We start from the raw sequence: 15,371 nt of genomic DNA, 5'->3' as shown, positions 1-15,371 counted from the left end.
CTTAGAATTTACAGTGCAGAAGGAGGTCATTCGGCGCGTTGAGTCTGCACCAGCCCTTGGAAAGAGCAACCTAACCAAGCCCACATCTCCACCCTATCCCCATAACCCAGAAACCCCACCCAACCCAAGGTTAGTTTTGGACACTAAGGGCAATTTAGCATGGCCGATCCACCTAACCTGCAAATCTTTGGACTGTGGGAGGAAACCAGAGCACCCGGAGGAAACCCACGCACACACTGGGAGAACGTGCAGATTCCGCACAGACAGTGACCCAAGCCGGGAATCGAACCTGGAACCCTGGAGCTGTGAAGCAATTGTGCTAACCACTATGCTACCGTGCTGCCCAAAGGGGTCCATGAAATCCACATGGAGGCGGGACCATGGCCGGCCTGTCCATTCCAGTGGGTGAAGTGGAGCTGCCAGTGGGAACTTCTGGTGCTCCTGGCAACGGGTACACTGTTTTGCCAAATGTTTATTTGATTTATTGTCACATGTACTGAAGTACAGTGAAAATTATTTTTCTGCTGCCGAGGAATGTACACAGTACGTATATAGTAGCCACATGAATAATCAACAGAGAACATTGGCAAATGGTACATCGACGAAACAGTGATTGGTTACAGTGCGGAACAAGGGGCCAAACAAAGCAAATACATGAGCTAGAGCACCATTGTGCATCGTGAATAGTGTTCTTACAGGGAACAAATCAGTCCGAAGGGGAGTCGTTGAGGAGTCTTGTAGCTATGGGGAAGAAGCTGTTCCTATGTCTGGATGTGCGAGTCTTCAGACTTCTGTACCTTCTGCCTGATGGAAGGGTCTGAATGAAGGCAATGCCTGGATGGGAGGGGTCTCTGATAATGCTGTCTGCCTTCCTGAGGCAGCGAGAGGTATGTACAGATCAATGTGGGGGTGGCAAGCCTGTGTGATGCGTTGGGCCACAGTCTGCAGTTTCTTACGATCTTCCGCCGAGCAGTTGCCATACCAAGCTGTGATGCAGCCGGATATGATGCTCTCAGGGGTTGGTTTAGCTCACTCAGTGGCTGGTTTAGCTCACTCGGCTAAATCGCTGGCTTTTAAAGCAGACCAAGCAGGCCAGCAGCACGGTTCGATTCCCGTACCAGCCTCCCCGGACAGGCGCCGGAATGTGGCGACTAGGGGCTTTTCACAGTAACTTTATTGAAGCCTACTTGTGACAATAAGCGATTTTCATTTTCAATTTTCATTTCTCTATCGCACATCTGTAGAAGTTTGTGAGAGTCAATGCAGACATGCCAAATTTCTTTAGCCTCCGTAGGAAGTAGAGACATTGTTGGGCTTTCTTGACTGTTGCATCAACGGGAGTGGACCAAGACAGACTGTTGGTGATGGTGACCCCCAGGAACTTAAAGCTATCGACCATCTTCACTTCTGAGCCATTGATGCAGATGGGAGTGTTGTCGTGCTGCGCTTCCTGAAGTGGATGATCAGTTTGTTGGTCTTTCCAACATTTAGAGAGAGAGGTTATTTTCGGTACACCATGCAACCAAGTGATTTATCTCCCTCCTGCAGTCTGATTCGTTGTTGTTTGAGATGCGACCCACCACAGTCATATCATCCGCAAACCTTATAGATTGAGTTGGAGTTAAATCTTGCCACAAACAGTCATAGAGGACTGAGCACACATCCTTGCGGGGCCCCGGTGTTGAGAACTATTCTGGAGGAGGTGCTGTTGCCTATCCTGACAGATTGCGGTCTGTTGGTGAGGAAGTCGAGGATCCAACTGCACAGGGAGGGGTCAAGTCCAAGATTGCAGAGTTTGGTTATTCGTCTTGTTGGGATAATGGTGTTGAAGGTGGGGCTGTAGTCTATGATCAGCAGCCTTACATAGGTGTCCTTGTTGTCGAGGTGTTCGAGTGTTGATTGTACAGCCAGTGAGATAGAATCTGCTGTGGACCGGTTGCGGTGATAGGCAAACTGCAATGGATCGAGACCGTCTGGAGGCTGGCAGTGATCCGTCTTATGACTAACCGCTCGAAGCATTTCATGATAACAGACGTTAGGGCCACCGGTCGTTGTGACAGGCTACCTTGTTCTTCTTTGGTACTGTTATTATGGTGGTCTTCTTGAAAGAGGTGGGGACCTTCAAGCGGAGGAGTGAGGTGGTGAAGATATCTGCAAATGCACTTGCCAGCTGTTCTGCACAGGCTCGGAGTGATCGCCCAGGGACTCCGTCAGGGCCCGTAGCTTTCCGCGGAATCACTTTCAAGACGGCAGCGCTTACCTCTGAGGCTGTAACAGTGGGTATGTCCAGGGCTGTTGGGGCGGGAGGCACTGATACATTGGCTGACTGCTGAAAGCAGGCATAGAACTTGTTCAGATCATCGGGTAGGGATGCTCCAGCCCCAGATATTCTGCCTGGCCTTGCTTTGTAGCCTGTGATCTTGTGTAGGCCCTGCCATAGTCGTCATGGATTAGTGTCGTTGGCCTGGGACTCTAGTAGTTTGATGCGGTATTGTCTTTTTGCATCCCTGATGTATTTCCGTACATCGTACTTGGATTTCTTTTATAGGTCAGGGTTGTCAGACTTGAACGCCTCCATCCGGAACTTCAGCAGGGAGTGAACCTTTTGGTTGAGCCAGGGTTTCTGATTGGGGAAATACCTGTATTGTCTTCTTTGGTACAGACGCCAACAGGACACTATGCCCACCCACTACCGATGACCGCCCAGAACGTGGACACATTTCATAGATGACCTCCCGGAGGTAGCCCATTGCCTTTACTGCATTTCAGCACCACAGGTGGCATCTGTCCAGTTCACAGTCCAGATCAATGGATTCCCAATAACGATGGAACTTGATTCTAGAGCTGCAGTCTCTGTGATCAGTCGCCGCACACAAGACAAAACTCCTGGACACGTGCCTTAGCATTGAAGGATGCCAATGCCCAGCTAGTGACGTATGCAGGGAAACCATTGGAGATCGCAGACATCTCTGAAGTCCCCATGGAATACGGATCTCATATCTGTGACCTCTCATTCTAGATTGCCCTACAAGGGGAAACATTTGGTCCATGTTTACTTTATCAATCCCCTTTAGTGTCTTGTATACCTCAATCAGATCCCCTCTCACCCTTCTAACCTCCAACGAGTATAAGCCCAAACTGTTTAATCTCTCTCAAAAGTTAACCCTTTCATCCCCGGAATCAATTTGGTGACCTCATCTGAACAGCCTCCAATGCCACCACATCCTTTCTCAAATAAGGAGATCAAAACTGGATACAATACTCCAGATGTGGTCTTACCAACACCCTATACAACTTCAACAATACTTCTCTACTTTTATTCTCCAGTCTTTTGCAATAAACACTAGCATTTCATTTGCCTTTTTAATTACACAATGTACCTACATACCAACTTTCTGAGATTCATGAACAAAGACACCCAGATCCCTCTGCCCAGAAGCATTTTGAATCTGCTTTCCATTTAGATAATAACTTGCCTTTCTATTTTTCCGGCCAAAATGGATAACCTCACACTTATCTACATTAAACTTCATCTGCCACATTTTGGCCCAATCTCCTGGCCTATCTATATCCATCTGTATCTCCTCTTCACTGCCTGCTTTCCCATTTATTTTAGTATCATCCTCAAATTGTGCCTTGTTATACTCTGTCTGTCTCTGCTGAAAGATCATTTATATAGATTGTAAACAGTTGAGGTCAGAGGACTGACCCCTGCGGCACCCCATTCATTACAGTTTGCCAGTCGGAGAAGTATCCATTTATCCTGACCCTCTGCTTTCTGTCAGTCAGCCAATCCTCAATTCAACCTGGTAATCTACCCTCACCTTCTGGATCAGTCTTTTATGCAGCACCTTGTCAAATGCCTTCTGGAAGTCTAGATATACCATACCCACAAGGACAACACTTTGGATGTAGACAACATCTACTACACTAGCCTCATCAATCTTCCTGTTACTTCCTCAAAAAATTCTATTAAGCTAGTAAAACTCGATCTTCCCCGGACAAAACCATGCTGACTATTCCTGATCAATCATGCCTTTCTAAGTAGCAGTTTATCCAGTCTGTCAAAATTGTTTCCAATAACTTTCCCACACACTGAAGTCAGACTGGTCAAACAATATTTTCTGGCTCATCCCTCACACCCTTTTTAAATAATGGGACAACATTCGCAGACCTCCAATTGTCTGCAACTAGTGAGGATTGAAAAATGCATCAGAGCATCCATTGTTTCCTCGCTGGCTTCCTTCAACAGCCTGGGATACAATCCATCTGGCCCTGGTGATGTATCCACCTAAAAGGATGCCAATTCCCAGTACTTCCTCCATCACTATGCTTACTGTTCCTAATAGTTCATACTCCTCTTTAACTAGAATGTCAGAATCATCCCTCTCCTTAGGAAGAAAGATACAAAGTACTTATTGAGAGTCAATAAATCAACTCACAAGTTTCCATGTATATCTTTGATAGACCCTACATTTCCCTCAGTTATTTTCCTGCTCTTAAACGTACTAGTAAAACATCTTAGGATTTTATCTGCCAATATTTGTTTGTATCCTCTCTTTACTTTCCTCATTTATACATTTGTATTTCACCTTTGTACTTTCTATACTCCGAGACTTTCTACAATATTGAGTCTTTTGTAAATGTCATAAGTTTTCTTTTCCTGCCTTTTCTTGGCTGTGTGCTTCTGAAAAACCAAGGGTCTCCAAATCGGGAGGACATGTATCTTTGCGAGGACATGTCTACACCCGTGCCCGTCGAATTTCACCTTTGAATGTCTCCCACTGCTTTGATATTGTTATTCCTTTAGAATGGCTGTGTACAGACCACTCTTGCCAGCTCATCTCTCAGTTTTGCAAAAATCATCTTCCCCCAGTTTAAAATTTTTCATATTACTCCTGTTCCATCATTATCCATTCCACTATTTAGGGTTCTACAAGACACTCCTCATAGTGTGGCTTCCCCTTTTTTTAAACTTCTGAGCTCAACTCATATAGTCTCATTTGATGCTTAATTTAGTATATCATCCCTGCTCACAGCTGTATTTGATTCTTTACCAATAATGCCCCACCTTTTTTTAAACCACTCCCTATCCTGCCTGAAAACTCTATATCCAGGGATACTTGAGCTGCCATTCTTGATTCTCCTTAAGCCAAGCTTCCGTTATAGCGATGATATCATGCTGCCATGTGTCTTTCTGTGCCCTCAGCTCATTGGTTTTAATTACTATGCTCCTAGCATTTATATATATATACCTTTAACACTGCCAAATTCCTGTTTGTACACTTTTAAAACCAATGCGGAAGCAGGTGACACCTTGTCAAGGTCCCAACCCAACAATAGAACAATGGTCTACAAATCTCACTATTTCCAAAACCCCATCCCACCCTCCACTCAGACACACACAAGAAACAAAGTGGAGGGGGTAGGAAAGGTTCAAAATAACAGAGGTTAAAAGGGCTGAGATGAATCTTTGCCAATGAGGTGGTAGTCGTTGTAGTCGGTGATCTTGAATACATCAGTTGGCTTCGAACTTTTAGAGTCTGCCTTCAGTTAGACCTCTCAGGCTGCAGGAATTCCTCTGGAGAGCCACCTTCACTTATACAGGCCTCCACCAGATTGACTCTCAGGCTCACTGAGTTAGCACTAGAATTCTGTACCTGAGAGTACAGGTACAAGAGGGATGTTCTGTCCACTCTGCCTCTGGAGTGCTTGTCTGCTGTTTGTGCGGGGTTCGGCTGTGGTATACAGAGAGAGAGAGAGAGAGAGAGAGAGAGAGAGAGAGAGCGAGAGCGAGAGCGAGAGCGAGAGAAAAGGGCCTGGACTTCAGGACCCTTTTTGGATTCTCAGGAGAGATATCAGCCTGAGCCTTTCCCAGCCTTTCTAACAGAGAACAAAGAACAAAAAACAGTAGAGCACAGGAACAGGCCCTTTGGTCCTCCAAGCCTGCACCGATCACTTGTCCTGTCTAGACCAATCTCCTATATCCTTCTATACCCCATCTGTTCATGTGCCTATCCAGATACGTCTTAAAGGTCGCTAACATATCTGCCTCAACCACCTCACTTGGCAGTGCATTCCAGGCCACCACCACCCTCTATGTAAAAAATTATGCCCCGCACATTTCCACTGAACCTTCCCCCCCCCCCTCACCTTGAACTTCTGCCCCCTTGCAATTGTCATTTCTGCCCTGGAAAAATCCTCCAACTGTTCACACTATCTATTGTTGCTCATTTTACTGGAGTGTGATTAACACGCCTCCGTTTAAAGGCCGTGTGCTTAACACTACTATGGCTCTGTATGTGTAATTATGCTCGGAGTCGCCAGGTGCCGTATTGAGACACCGTCACAAGTATATCAAGGTCAGGTTCAAAGTAATTATCCGTACACCGATTAGTAAGTCCAAACGATTGGTGTTTATTATAACAAATATAATAAATACACATGCATACGCTAAAGAGACTAACTTACTTCTAATACTAAACAACTAAATACTTATCTAGACAGGAACAGGCAAGGTCAGGGAGCAAGGCCTTCGTCCCGTTCTTGGTCTGTAACTTTCTGATTCGCAAAGTTGTCAAGGGCTAGCAAGGTCTGGATCACGTAGCGATCGTTGTGTTGGCACCTACAGTTCGATGGCTGAGGCTCAACGGCCGGTGATGAAACTGGAGTCAGGATGCGATGTAACAGGTCTGGGCCGGAGCAAAACAACAGACCGAACCATGTGCGGGACCTACTCTTATAGGTCCTAGAAGTCCGTGCCCCTTGGGGCGGGTTCTTTCACCTGCTAGGTATCGATTGGGTCTTTCCCAATCGATATCTTTCAAACTCCCCAATCTTAGGGTCGTTCCTCGATGGGTGGGGCGGTCCCTACGGCTCTTTGTGTTGGTTGCTTTGGCGCCATTCTGTCTGGGCGTCTATGGAAAAGTATCCATCGATACTTAAATGTTTCTATTGTCCGGGGTCTGGATCTGGATCACCTCATTACTATGCAGATCTGTTTCCCATTTGCACCTTTGGCTGAAACTCTGCACCTGGCTTGAAACTGGTTTCTGTACGTGCAAAATGCAAAACAGTCTTTTGCAAGCTGTGTGTCCTCACTATGACTGTTTTTCCCTGCAGTCTTAGCAGTTCTCCATTTTGTAGCCCAGTGTCCATCTTAGATGGCTACACTATACCCCTAATAATTTTATAATCTTCTATCAGGTCACCCCCTCAGCCTGTTTCTATAGGGAGAACAATCCCAGTTTATTCAATCTCTCCTCATAGCTAATACCCTCCATACCAGGCAACAGCCTGGCAAACCTTTTCTGTACTCTCTCCACATACTTCTGGTAGCGCGATGACCAGAATTGGACACAGTATTCCAAATGTGGCCTAACCAACGTTCTATATAACTGTAACATAATTTTCAAGCTTTTATACTTGATACCCCGTCCTATGAAGGCAAGCATGCCAAATGCTTTTCTTTAACCACCATTTCCACCTGTGCTGCCACTTTTAAGGATCTGTGGACCTGCACACCCAGATCTCTGTGTCTCTATGTTCCTGAAGTGTCTGTGATTTATTTTATAGCTTCCACCTGAATTGGATTGACCAAAATACATCACCTCACATTAATCTGGGTTAAATTGCCATCTGCCATTTCTCCGCCCAATTTTGCAGCCTTTCTATATCCTGCTGTATTCTGACAATCTTCACCACTATCCGCACAACTTCTGCAATCTTAGTATCATCCGCAAACTTGCTTATCAGACCAGCTACGTTTTTTTTTCCAATTCATTTATATATATTACGAAAAGCAGAGGTCCCAATACCGGTCCCTGCTGAACAACACTAGTTACAGACCTCCATCAGAAAAACACTCTTCCACTGCTACCTCTGTCTTCTATGGCCAAGCCAGTTCTGAATTCATCTAGCTAGTTCACTCCTGACCCGGTGTGATTTAATCTTTTGCACCAGCCTGCCATAAGGGACATTGTCAAATGCTTTACTAAAGTCCATGTAGACAACATCTACAGCCTTCCATCATCAATCATTTTTGTCACCTCTTCAAAAAAACTCAATTAAATTAATGAGGCATGACCTACCTCATACAAAACCATGCTGTCTGTCACAAATAACACCATTCACTTCCAAATATCTCGGAGAATCTGTCAAAAAATGTAACTATCACTGACGTCAAGCTCACAGACTTATAATTACCCGGATTATCCCTGCTTCTACTTCTTAAATAATGGAACAACATTGGCTATCCGCCAATCCTCTGGGATCTCACCTGTGGTCAACGAGGAAACAAACATTTCTGCTAGAGGCCCATCTCCTGTCTTCCTCAGTAATCTGAGACAGATGCCAGCTGTCCCTGGGGATTTGTCTACCTTAATGCTTTATAACACACCTATCACTTCCTCCCTCGTAATAACAATCTATTTTAAAGTATTTACAGGTTTAAACTTGCACAGGCCTGACTGGATAGATAATTCTTGCAGCATTTAAATCAGGAGTTACACTTTCACAGTGTGTCCAGACCTGCTCACTCCAGCCCAGCTATCAGAGCCATCAGATATCAGTTTCAGCCTTTCTGGGAGAGACATTTAACAAGCTTCCACCCAGCACCTTCTCAGAATGAAACTGAAAACAAAAATAGAACTTGCCTTCTGCTCCAGAATCTTCTGAAAGACTCTACCAATCCCAACCAAAAACAGAAAATGTCCTGGAATTCCAGAAGAGGGGATAGTTTGCTAGCCAAGTCAATGAAAATGACATCACGAATTATGCCACAGAGCACACTGCATCAAGGGGTGTGCCTGGGCCAGTACAACGCTTGAAGCGGGGTCGGGGGGTGAAGACGGGTTGAAAAGTCTATAGTTTATCCCAAAATCTACAATGTTGCAGCAGCCAACAGGACAGGGATTAAAAAGACACAACGATCAGACAAGGATTTAAAAGATGTTCCTTACAAAAGTAGTACAAAAATATCATGCCAGTAAGAAAATTAGTAAGTGGTTTAAATAGAAAGTATGTTTTTCTCACAAGAATGTCTTTCTCCACTGTTGAAGGAGGTCCAGATGTTGAAGGCTCAATTTCATCCAAAGAAGGAGGCTGTTTAGCTGCACATTCATGTTGCCTGTTATTTAAAAAGTACAACTCATAAGTCCTGAAGTCTTATACAAGGCTGCCTCACAAGCAGAACTAAAATAGGGATAAAGCAATTTGCATATTTTTGTGGCACTCATGTTATCGCTCACCTGATACACCGAGACTAACCGGGTACCAGGAGTGCAATGTTAGGAATCAGTTGCCAATGAAGAACTTCAAATTCTCTCTGCATGGGGCAGGGTGTCTGAATTGAAACAACAATTGAATGGTGGTCTCTCTCGGCCTCTTGGTTTATTCCAAATGAGAGCTGTGCAGCTGAAATTCTGTTCAGGAGCTCGAGACATTATAGAAAAATCAACTAATTTGCAATGAACCAACTTCTTGGAGCATTCCGCGACAGCGTGGCCAGACCCATCCTTCACAGTACCAAGCAAATAGAACCTCAACACATAGAGACACTTAGTGTTTGTGTACCAAAGTACCAAAGGGGTTGGATTACGAGGAGAGGTTGAGTAGACTGGGACTGTACTCGTTGGAATTGAGAAGGATGAGGGGGGATCTTATAGAAACATATAAAATTATGAAGGTAATAGAGAGGATAGATGCAAGCAGGTTGTTTTCACTGGCGGGTGAAAGCAGAACGAGGGGGCATAGCCTCAAAATAAGGGGAAGTAGATTTAGGACTGAGTTTAGGAGGAACTTCTTCACCCAAAGGGTTGTGAATCTATGGAATTCCTTGCCCAGTGAAGCAGTAGAGGCTCCTTCATTAAATGTTGTTAAGATAAAGATAGATAGTTTTTTGAAGAATAATGGGATTAAGGGTTATGGTGTTCGGGCCGGAAAGTGGAGCCGAGTCCACAAAAGATCAGCCATGATCTCATTGAATGGCGGAGCAGACTCGAGGGGCCAGATGGGCTACTCCTGCTCCTAGTTCTTATGTTCTATGCACAGCTTGATGCAGCCACACAAAAAAGTGGCCATCAGATTGGGCAATAATGGGCATTTTAGAGCAAGGTTAAACATTTTAAGAACAGAAAATGTACTTGCATTATGATATTAACTAGAGTAGTTCTAAACTGCTCGCGTTCCTTCTTTGGATGGGAAATTCCATCAGAGCTTGACCGAGTTCCTCCACTTGGGCTGACACCAGGAATTCCAGGCTCCCATGCTTTACTCCTTTTCCGTTTTTGGGGAGGTGAACCCCCTGTGATCAAGAAATTGTTCAGGATATTGTTTTTATTATGGAGAAAAACAGTTTGGAATAGTTCATTTCCATCACTCAGACATTAAAATTAACAATAGCGTTATTACTTCAATTTGTCTTATTTCATAAAGGGCTTCTTTATATTATCCTTCAGCAACCCAAATGCTGATCATGTTTTGAAAATGTTACAAATGTGAGATGTTGGGTGGAATTTACTGCCTCCCCTGACATAGGTTTGGTGGGGTCAGGGCCATGTCACTGGGACAGAAGGAGCTTGTGAAGAAGATGCCATTGTCCTCCCCCCTCTCCCCCCCCCCCCCCCCCCCATCTTACCTGTAGCTTCCCTGTCTAGCACCACAAACCAACCCCAACTCAGGTTTGTCCTGAGGCTTCAGTGTAATCCACGGTGCAGGCTACACTGGAGTATCAGCAGTGACCACCTCTCGGTGGTCCTATTGGTACTGAAGAGCTGCAGGCCTTTGATTGGTTGGAAGATCTCAGAGGCAAGACATCCATCCTCTGGCAGGATTTCAATGGAAATTTCCCCTCACAGGAAAACCCAACACTGGGCAGACAAGTGCCTACTTTATTAAACCTGAGCTGGTCTCCCAGAAATGGCAATGGTGGGGTTGCAACCGGGGTTTTTGAGCCAGTGGACTGGCCCCGGTTGGTGACCATTAAAAGTCAGCCAATTAATAAAAAATATTCTCATGCTGGGAGTTATCAAGCAAAAGTGAGCAGCTTCAGATTTTCCGGGATAAGCAATGTCCAACCACCTTCCACTGCTTCATCGATTAATTCCCTTCAGTATAAGGCCAGGAGAGGAGATGTTTACTGATGATTCAGAGTCTTCAGGCCCTCTTCAGCTAATGAACAATTCATGCCTGCATGTAGCAAAACCAGGACAACATTTAACTTAAGTTTACAAGTGGCAAGTAACAGTCATGCCAAACTAGTGCCAGGCAATGACTACCCCAACAAGTAACAGTCATGCCAAACAAGTGCCAGGCAATAACCACCCAACAAAAGAGAATCTAACCATTCACACTTGGCATTCAATGGAATAACAATCAATGAAGCCGCCACCAGCAACATTCTTGTGAGTACCATTGACCAGAAGCTTAATTGGACTAGTGACATAAATATGGTGACAAGAAGAGTGTATCTTGAGACATCTGCAATGAGTAAGTCATTTCCTGATTCTCCAAATCCTGCCCATCAACAAGGCATAAGTCAGGAGTGTGATGGAATACTTCAGCTGCCTGGACGAATTTAGCTTCAGCAATATTCAAGAAGCTTGATACCATCCAGGACAAATGATTCCCATTGCTTTATACCTCATCTAAATCTTAAATATCCACTCCCTCTATCAACCATGCATAGCGGCAGTAGTGTATGTCATCTACAATGTGCTCTGCTGGCACTCGTTAAGGTCCTTTTTCCAAACTCAAGATCTCTACCACCTACATGACAATGGACAGCAGGCGCATGGGAACCCCACCAACTGCAAGTTCTCCTCCAATAGTCACATAATCACACACTATGCTGACTTCAAAATATATCACCTTTCCTTCGAACAGGTTTAGTGAGAGGGAGGAACTGAAGGAGATCAATATTAGTAGATTTGATTTTGATTGATTTATTGTCACATGTACCGAGATACAGTGAAAAGTTTTGTTCTGCGTACAGTCCAGGCAGATAGTTTCATACATGAAAAACATAGGACATACGAAATATACATCGGCTGAAGCATACGGAGTATAGTGCTACTCGTAGAGAAGATGCATGGAGAGATCAGTTCAGTCCATAAGAGGGTCATTCAGGAGTCTGGTAATAGCAGGGAGGAAGCTGTTTTTGAATTTGTTAGTGCATGTTCTCAGACTTTAGTATCTCCTGCCTGATGGAAAAAGTTGGATGAGTGAACAGGAGGAGTCTTTGATTATGCTGCCTGCTTTCCCAATGCAGCGGGAGGTGTAGACAGAGTTGATGGATAGGTGGCGGGTTCGCAAGATGAACTGGGCAGTGTTCACAACTCTTTGTAGTTTATTATAGTCTTGGGCCGAGCTGTTGCCATACCAAACTGTGATGCAGCCAGATAGGATGCTTTCTATGGTACATCTATAAAAATTGGGAAGAGAGAAATGGTGTTGGGGAAATTGGTGGGATTGAAACCAATAAATGTCCTGGGCCTGATAATCAACATCTTAAGGAAGTGGCTCCAGAAATAGTGGATGTATTGGGAGTCATCTTCCAGGATTCTATAGACTCTGGAACAGTTCCTGCAGATTGGGAGGGTAGCTTTTGTAACTCCACTATTCAAAAGGGAGGTAGAGAGAAAACAGGGAATTATACAGCAAGCCTGACATCTTTAGTGGGGAAACTTCTAGAATCCATTATCAAAGATTTTATAGCAGAGCACTTAGAAAAGAGTGGCAGGATCAGACAGAGTCAATATGGATTTATGAAGGGGAAATCATGCTGAACAATTCTACTGGAATTCTTCGAGGATGTAACTAGTAGTTGATAAGGGAGAGCTAGTGGATGTGGTGTATTTGGATTTTCAGAAGGCTTTTGGCAAAGCCCCGCATAAGCGATTAGCAAGTAAAATTAAAGCGCTTGAGATTAGGGGTAGTTTATTGAGATAGATAGAAAACTGGTTGGCAGATAGGAAACTGGTTGGCAGACAGGAAACAAAGAATAGGAATTAAGGGGCCTTCTTTAAATTGGCAGGCAGTGATTAGTTGGGTACCGAAGGGATCGGTGCTAAGACCCCAGCTAATCACAATATATATTAATGATTTAGATGAGGCAACCAAATGTCATCTCCAAATTTGCAGAAGGGAATATGGAACGAGATCTGGGTGTCCTCATACACCAGTTACTGAAGGTAAGCATGCAGGTACAGCAGGCAGTTAAGGCGACAAATGGTATGCTGGTCTTTATTGCGAGAGGATTCGAGTACAGGAGCAGGGATGTCTTGCTGCAATTATACCGGGCCTTGGTATAATATTCCACACCTGAAATATTGTGCGCAGTTTTGGTCTCCTTATCTGAGGAAGGATGGTCTTGCTTTAGAGGGCATGCAGCAAAGGTTGCCAGACTGATTCCTGGGATGGCAGGACTGACATACAAGGAGAGATTGAGTAGGTTAGGATTGTATTGACAGAAGAATGAGGGGGGGGGGGGGGGGGGGGATCTCATAGAAACCTGTAAAATTCTAACAGGAAGAGACAGGGTAGATGCAAGAAGGAGGTTCCAGATGTTGGGCATCCAAAACCAGGGGTCACAGTCAGAGGACACTGGGCAGACCATTTGGGACAGAGGTGAAGAGAAAGGTCTTCACCCAAAGTGTGGGAGGTCTGCGGAATCAGTCACCACAGAAGTAATTGAAGCCAAAACATTGTACGTTTAGGGCAGTATGGTGGCACAATGGTTAGCACTGCTACCTCACGGTGCTGAGGACCTGGGATCAATCCCGGCCCCAGGTCACTGTCCATGTGGAATTTGCATGTTCTCCCCATGTCTGCGTGGGTCTCTCCCCCACTACCCAAAGATGTGCCGGGTAGGTGGCTTGGCCACGCTAAATTGCACCTTAATTGGAAAAATAAAGAATTGGCTACTCTAAATTTTAAAAAACATTTATGTTTGCAAGAAACAGTTAGATATAGAACTTGGGGAAATGAGGAACAAAAAATGCAGGGGGAAAAGCAGGATTAGACTATTGAGTTGGATGATCAGCCATGATTATAATGAATGGCGGAGCAGGCTCGAAGTGCATAATGGCCTCCTGCTCCTATTTTCTATGTTTCTGTGGTGAATGTAATATATGAATGTATATATACTAATTCACACTGTTATTGTAAGCGCAGTAGCGCCATCCTACCACTAGGGGGAGTAGCGCTGGGAGCACTTAGGAACTTGTACTGGGCTCCACCCTTGGTTCTGCCCATGACTCCTCCCCCTAGTGCAGCTGTATAAGTATCCGTGTCCAGAGTCAGCCTGGGTCATTATGAGTTCATCGACAGGTAACAGGCTGGCTCTGAAGTAAGTCGATTAAAGCCTAGATTCACATCGGAAACACGTGTCTGGTGAATTGATGGTTCCATCAGTTTCTAAGGCACTGGATCAAAATCTAAAAGCACTATTGGACTGACCTGATTAATACTACACTCCTATATGCTTCACTCGATACCGATGTCTATGTATTTACATTGTGTGCATTGTGTTGGCCTATTATGTTTTTTTTTTTAAATTTATTCTCCTTTTTCACATTTTCTATGTATTTTCTTTTTCTTTTATTTTCATGTGCTAAATGATCTGTTTGATTCTGCTTGCAGAAAAATACTTTTCACTGCACCTCGGTACACGTGCCAATAAACAAACAAACAAACATACGTCAAAAGAACTGCAGCAGTTCAAAAAGGCAGTTCACCACCACCTTCACAAGGACAATTAGGGACGGGAAATAAATGCTGGCCTCACCAGCAATGCTCATATCCCAAGAATGAATTTTCAAAAAAGGTCTGGGTCATCTTTTGCAGCCAAAATTGGAACAAAACCTTTGGCATTTTTATACAATATGATGATGATGATGCAGCGTTTTAGTATGATGGCTTTTCTTGATTGCTGAAATAAATGTTTTTTGAAGTAATAGTTAATGTTATTGATATTTTATGTTTACAGTTATTGTTTATCTCGATTAATCTCTCATAAGATCAATGACCATCAAACCCTGCCCTAAATTTAGAATACAATTTTAATTTGCACTGATTCCACTGCATTTGGCACAACTCACTCTCTCTTGTTTTATATCGGTGCCTTTGAATACTACTGTAGGAGTAGATAGCTATTACTGTATACAACTGCAATGGTCAGATGTTGTGGAACTAAGTTAAAGTATATGTGAAAAATAACACGAGTTCAGTTGCTCAGTAACCAACATCACCGAAAATACAATAAGTTGTATGTGATTAAGATAAAAGCCCAATCAGTGGAGATAAAGTCCCACTGCAGCATATTACAACCAATCCGTGTAAGGAACTGACACTCTCACAGCCCTGCCTCTGAA

The 15,371-nt window shown here is 44.2% G+C and overlaps 1 protein-coding gene across 2 annotated transcripts in view; it reads right to left on the bottom strand.

The window, feature by feature from the left end:
• The window catches only part of dnah7 (dynein, axonemal, heavy chain 7), a 498,762-nt gene that overhangs the window by 456,418 nt on the left and 26,973 nt on the right, over positions 1–15,371 (bottom strand). For both annotated transcript variants that reach the window (XR_005459743.1, XM_038789116.1), the window contains exons 4-5: positions 10,147–10,303; positions 9,034–9,127 (exon numbers count right to left, since the gene is read on the bottom strand). Coding sequence is in view for 1 of the 2 variants with exons in the window: in XM_038789116.1 (XP_038645044.1) it covers positions 9,034–9,127; positions 10,147–10,303 (251 nt within the window). In the remaining variant the exon portion in view is untranslated. The remainder of the gene's footprint in view (positions 1–9,033; positions 9,128–10,146; positions 10,304–15,371) is intronic.

The sequence above is a fragment of the Scyliorhinus canicula genome, chromosome 2 (genome assembly GCF_902713615.1).
Source record: "Scyliorhinus canicula chromosome 2, sScyCan1.1, whole genome shotgun sequence".
Lineage (NCBI taxonomy): Eukaryota > Metazoa > Chordata > Chondrichthyes > Carcharhiniformes > Scyliorhinidae > Scyliorhinus > Scyliorhinus canicula.
This window is presented reverse-complemented; position numbering and strand designations above follow the sequence as displayed.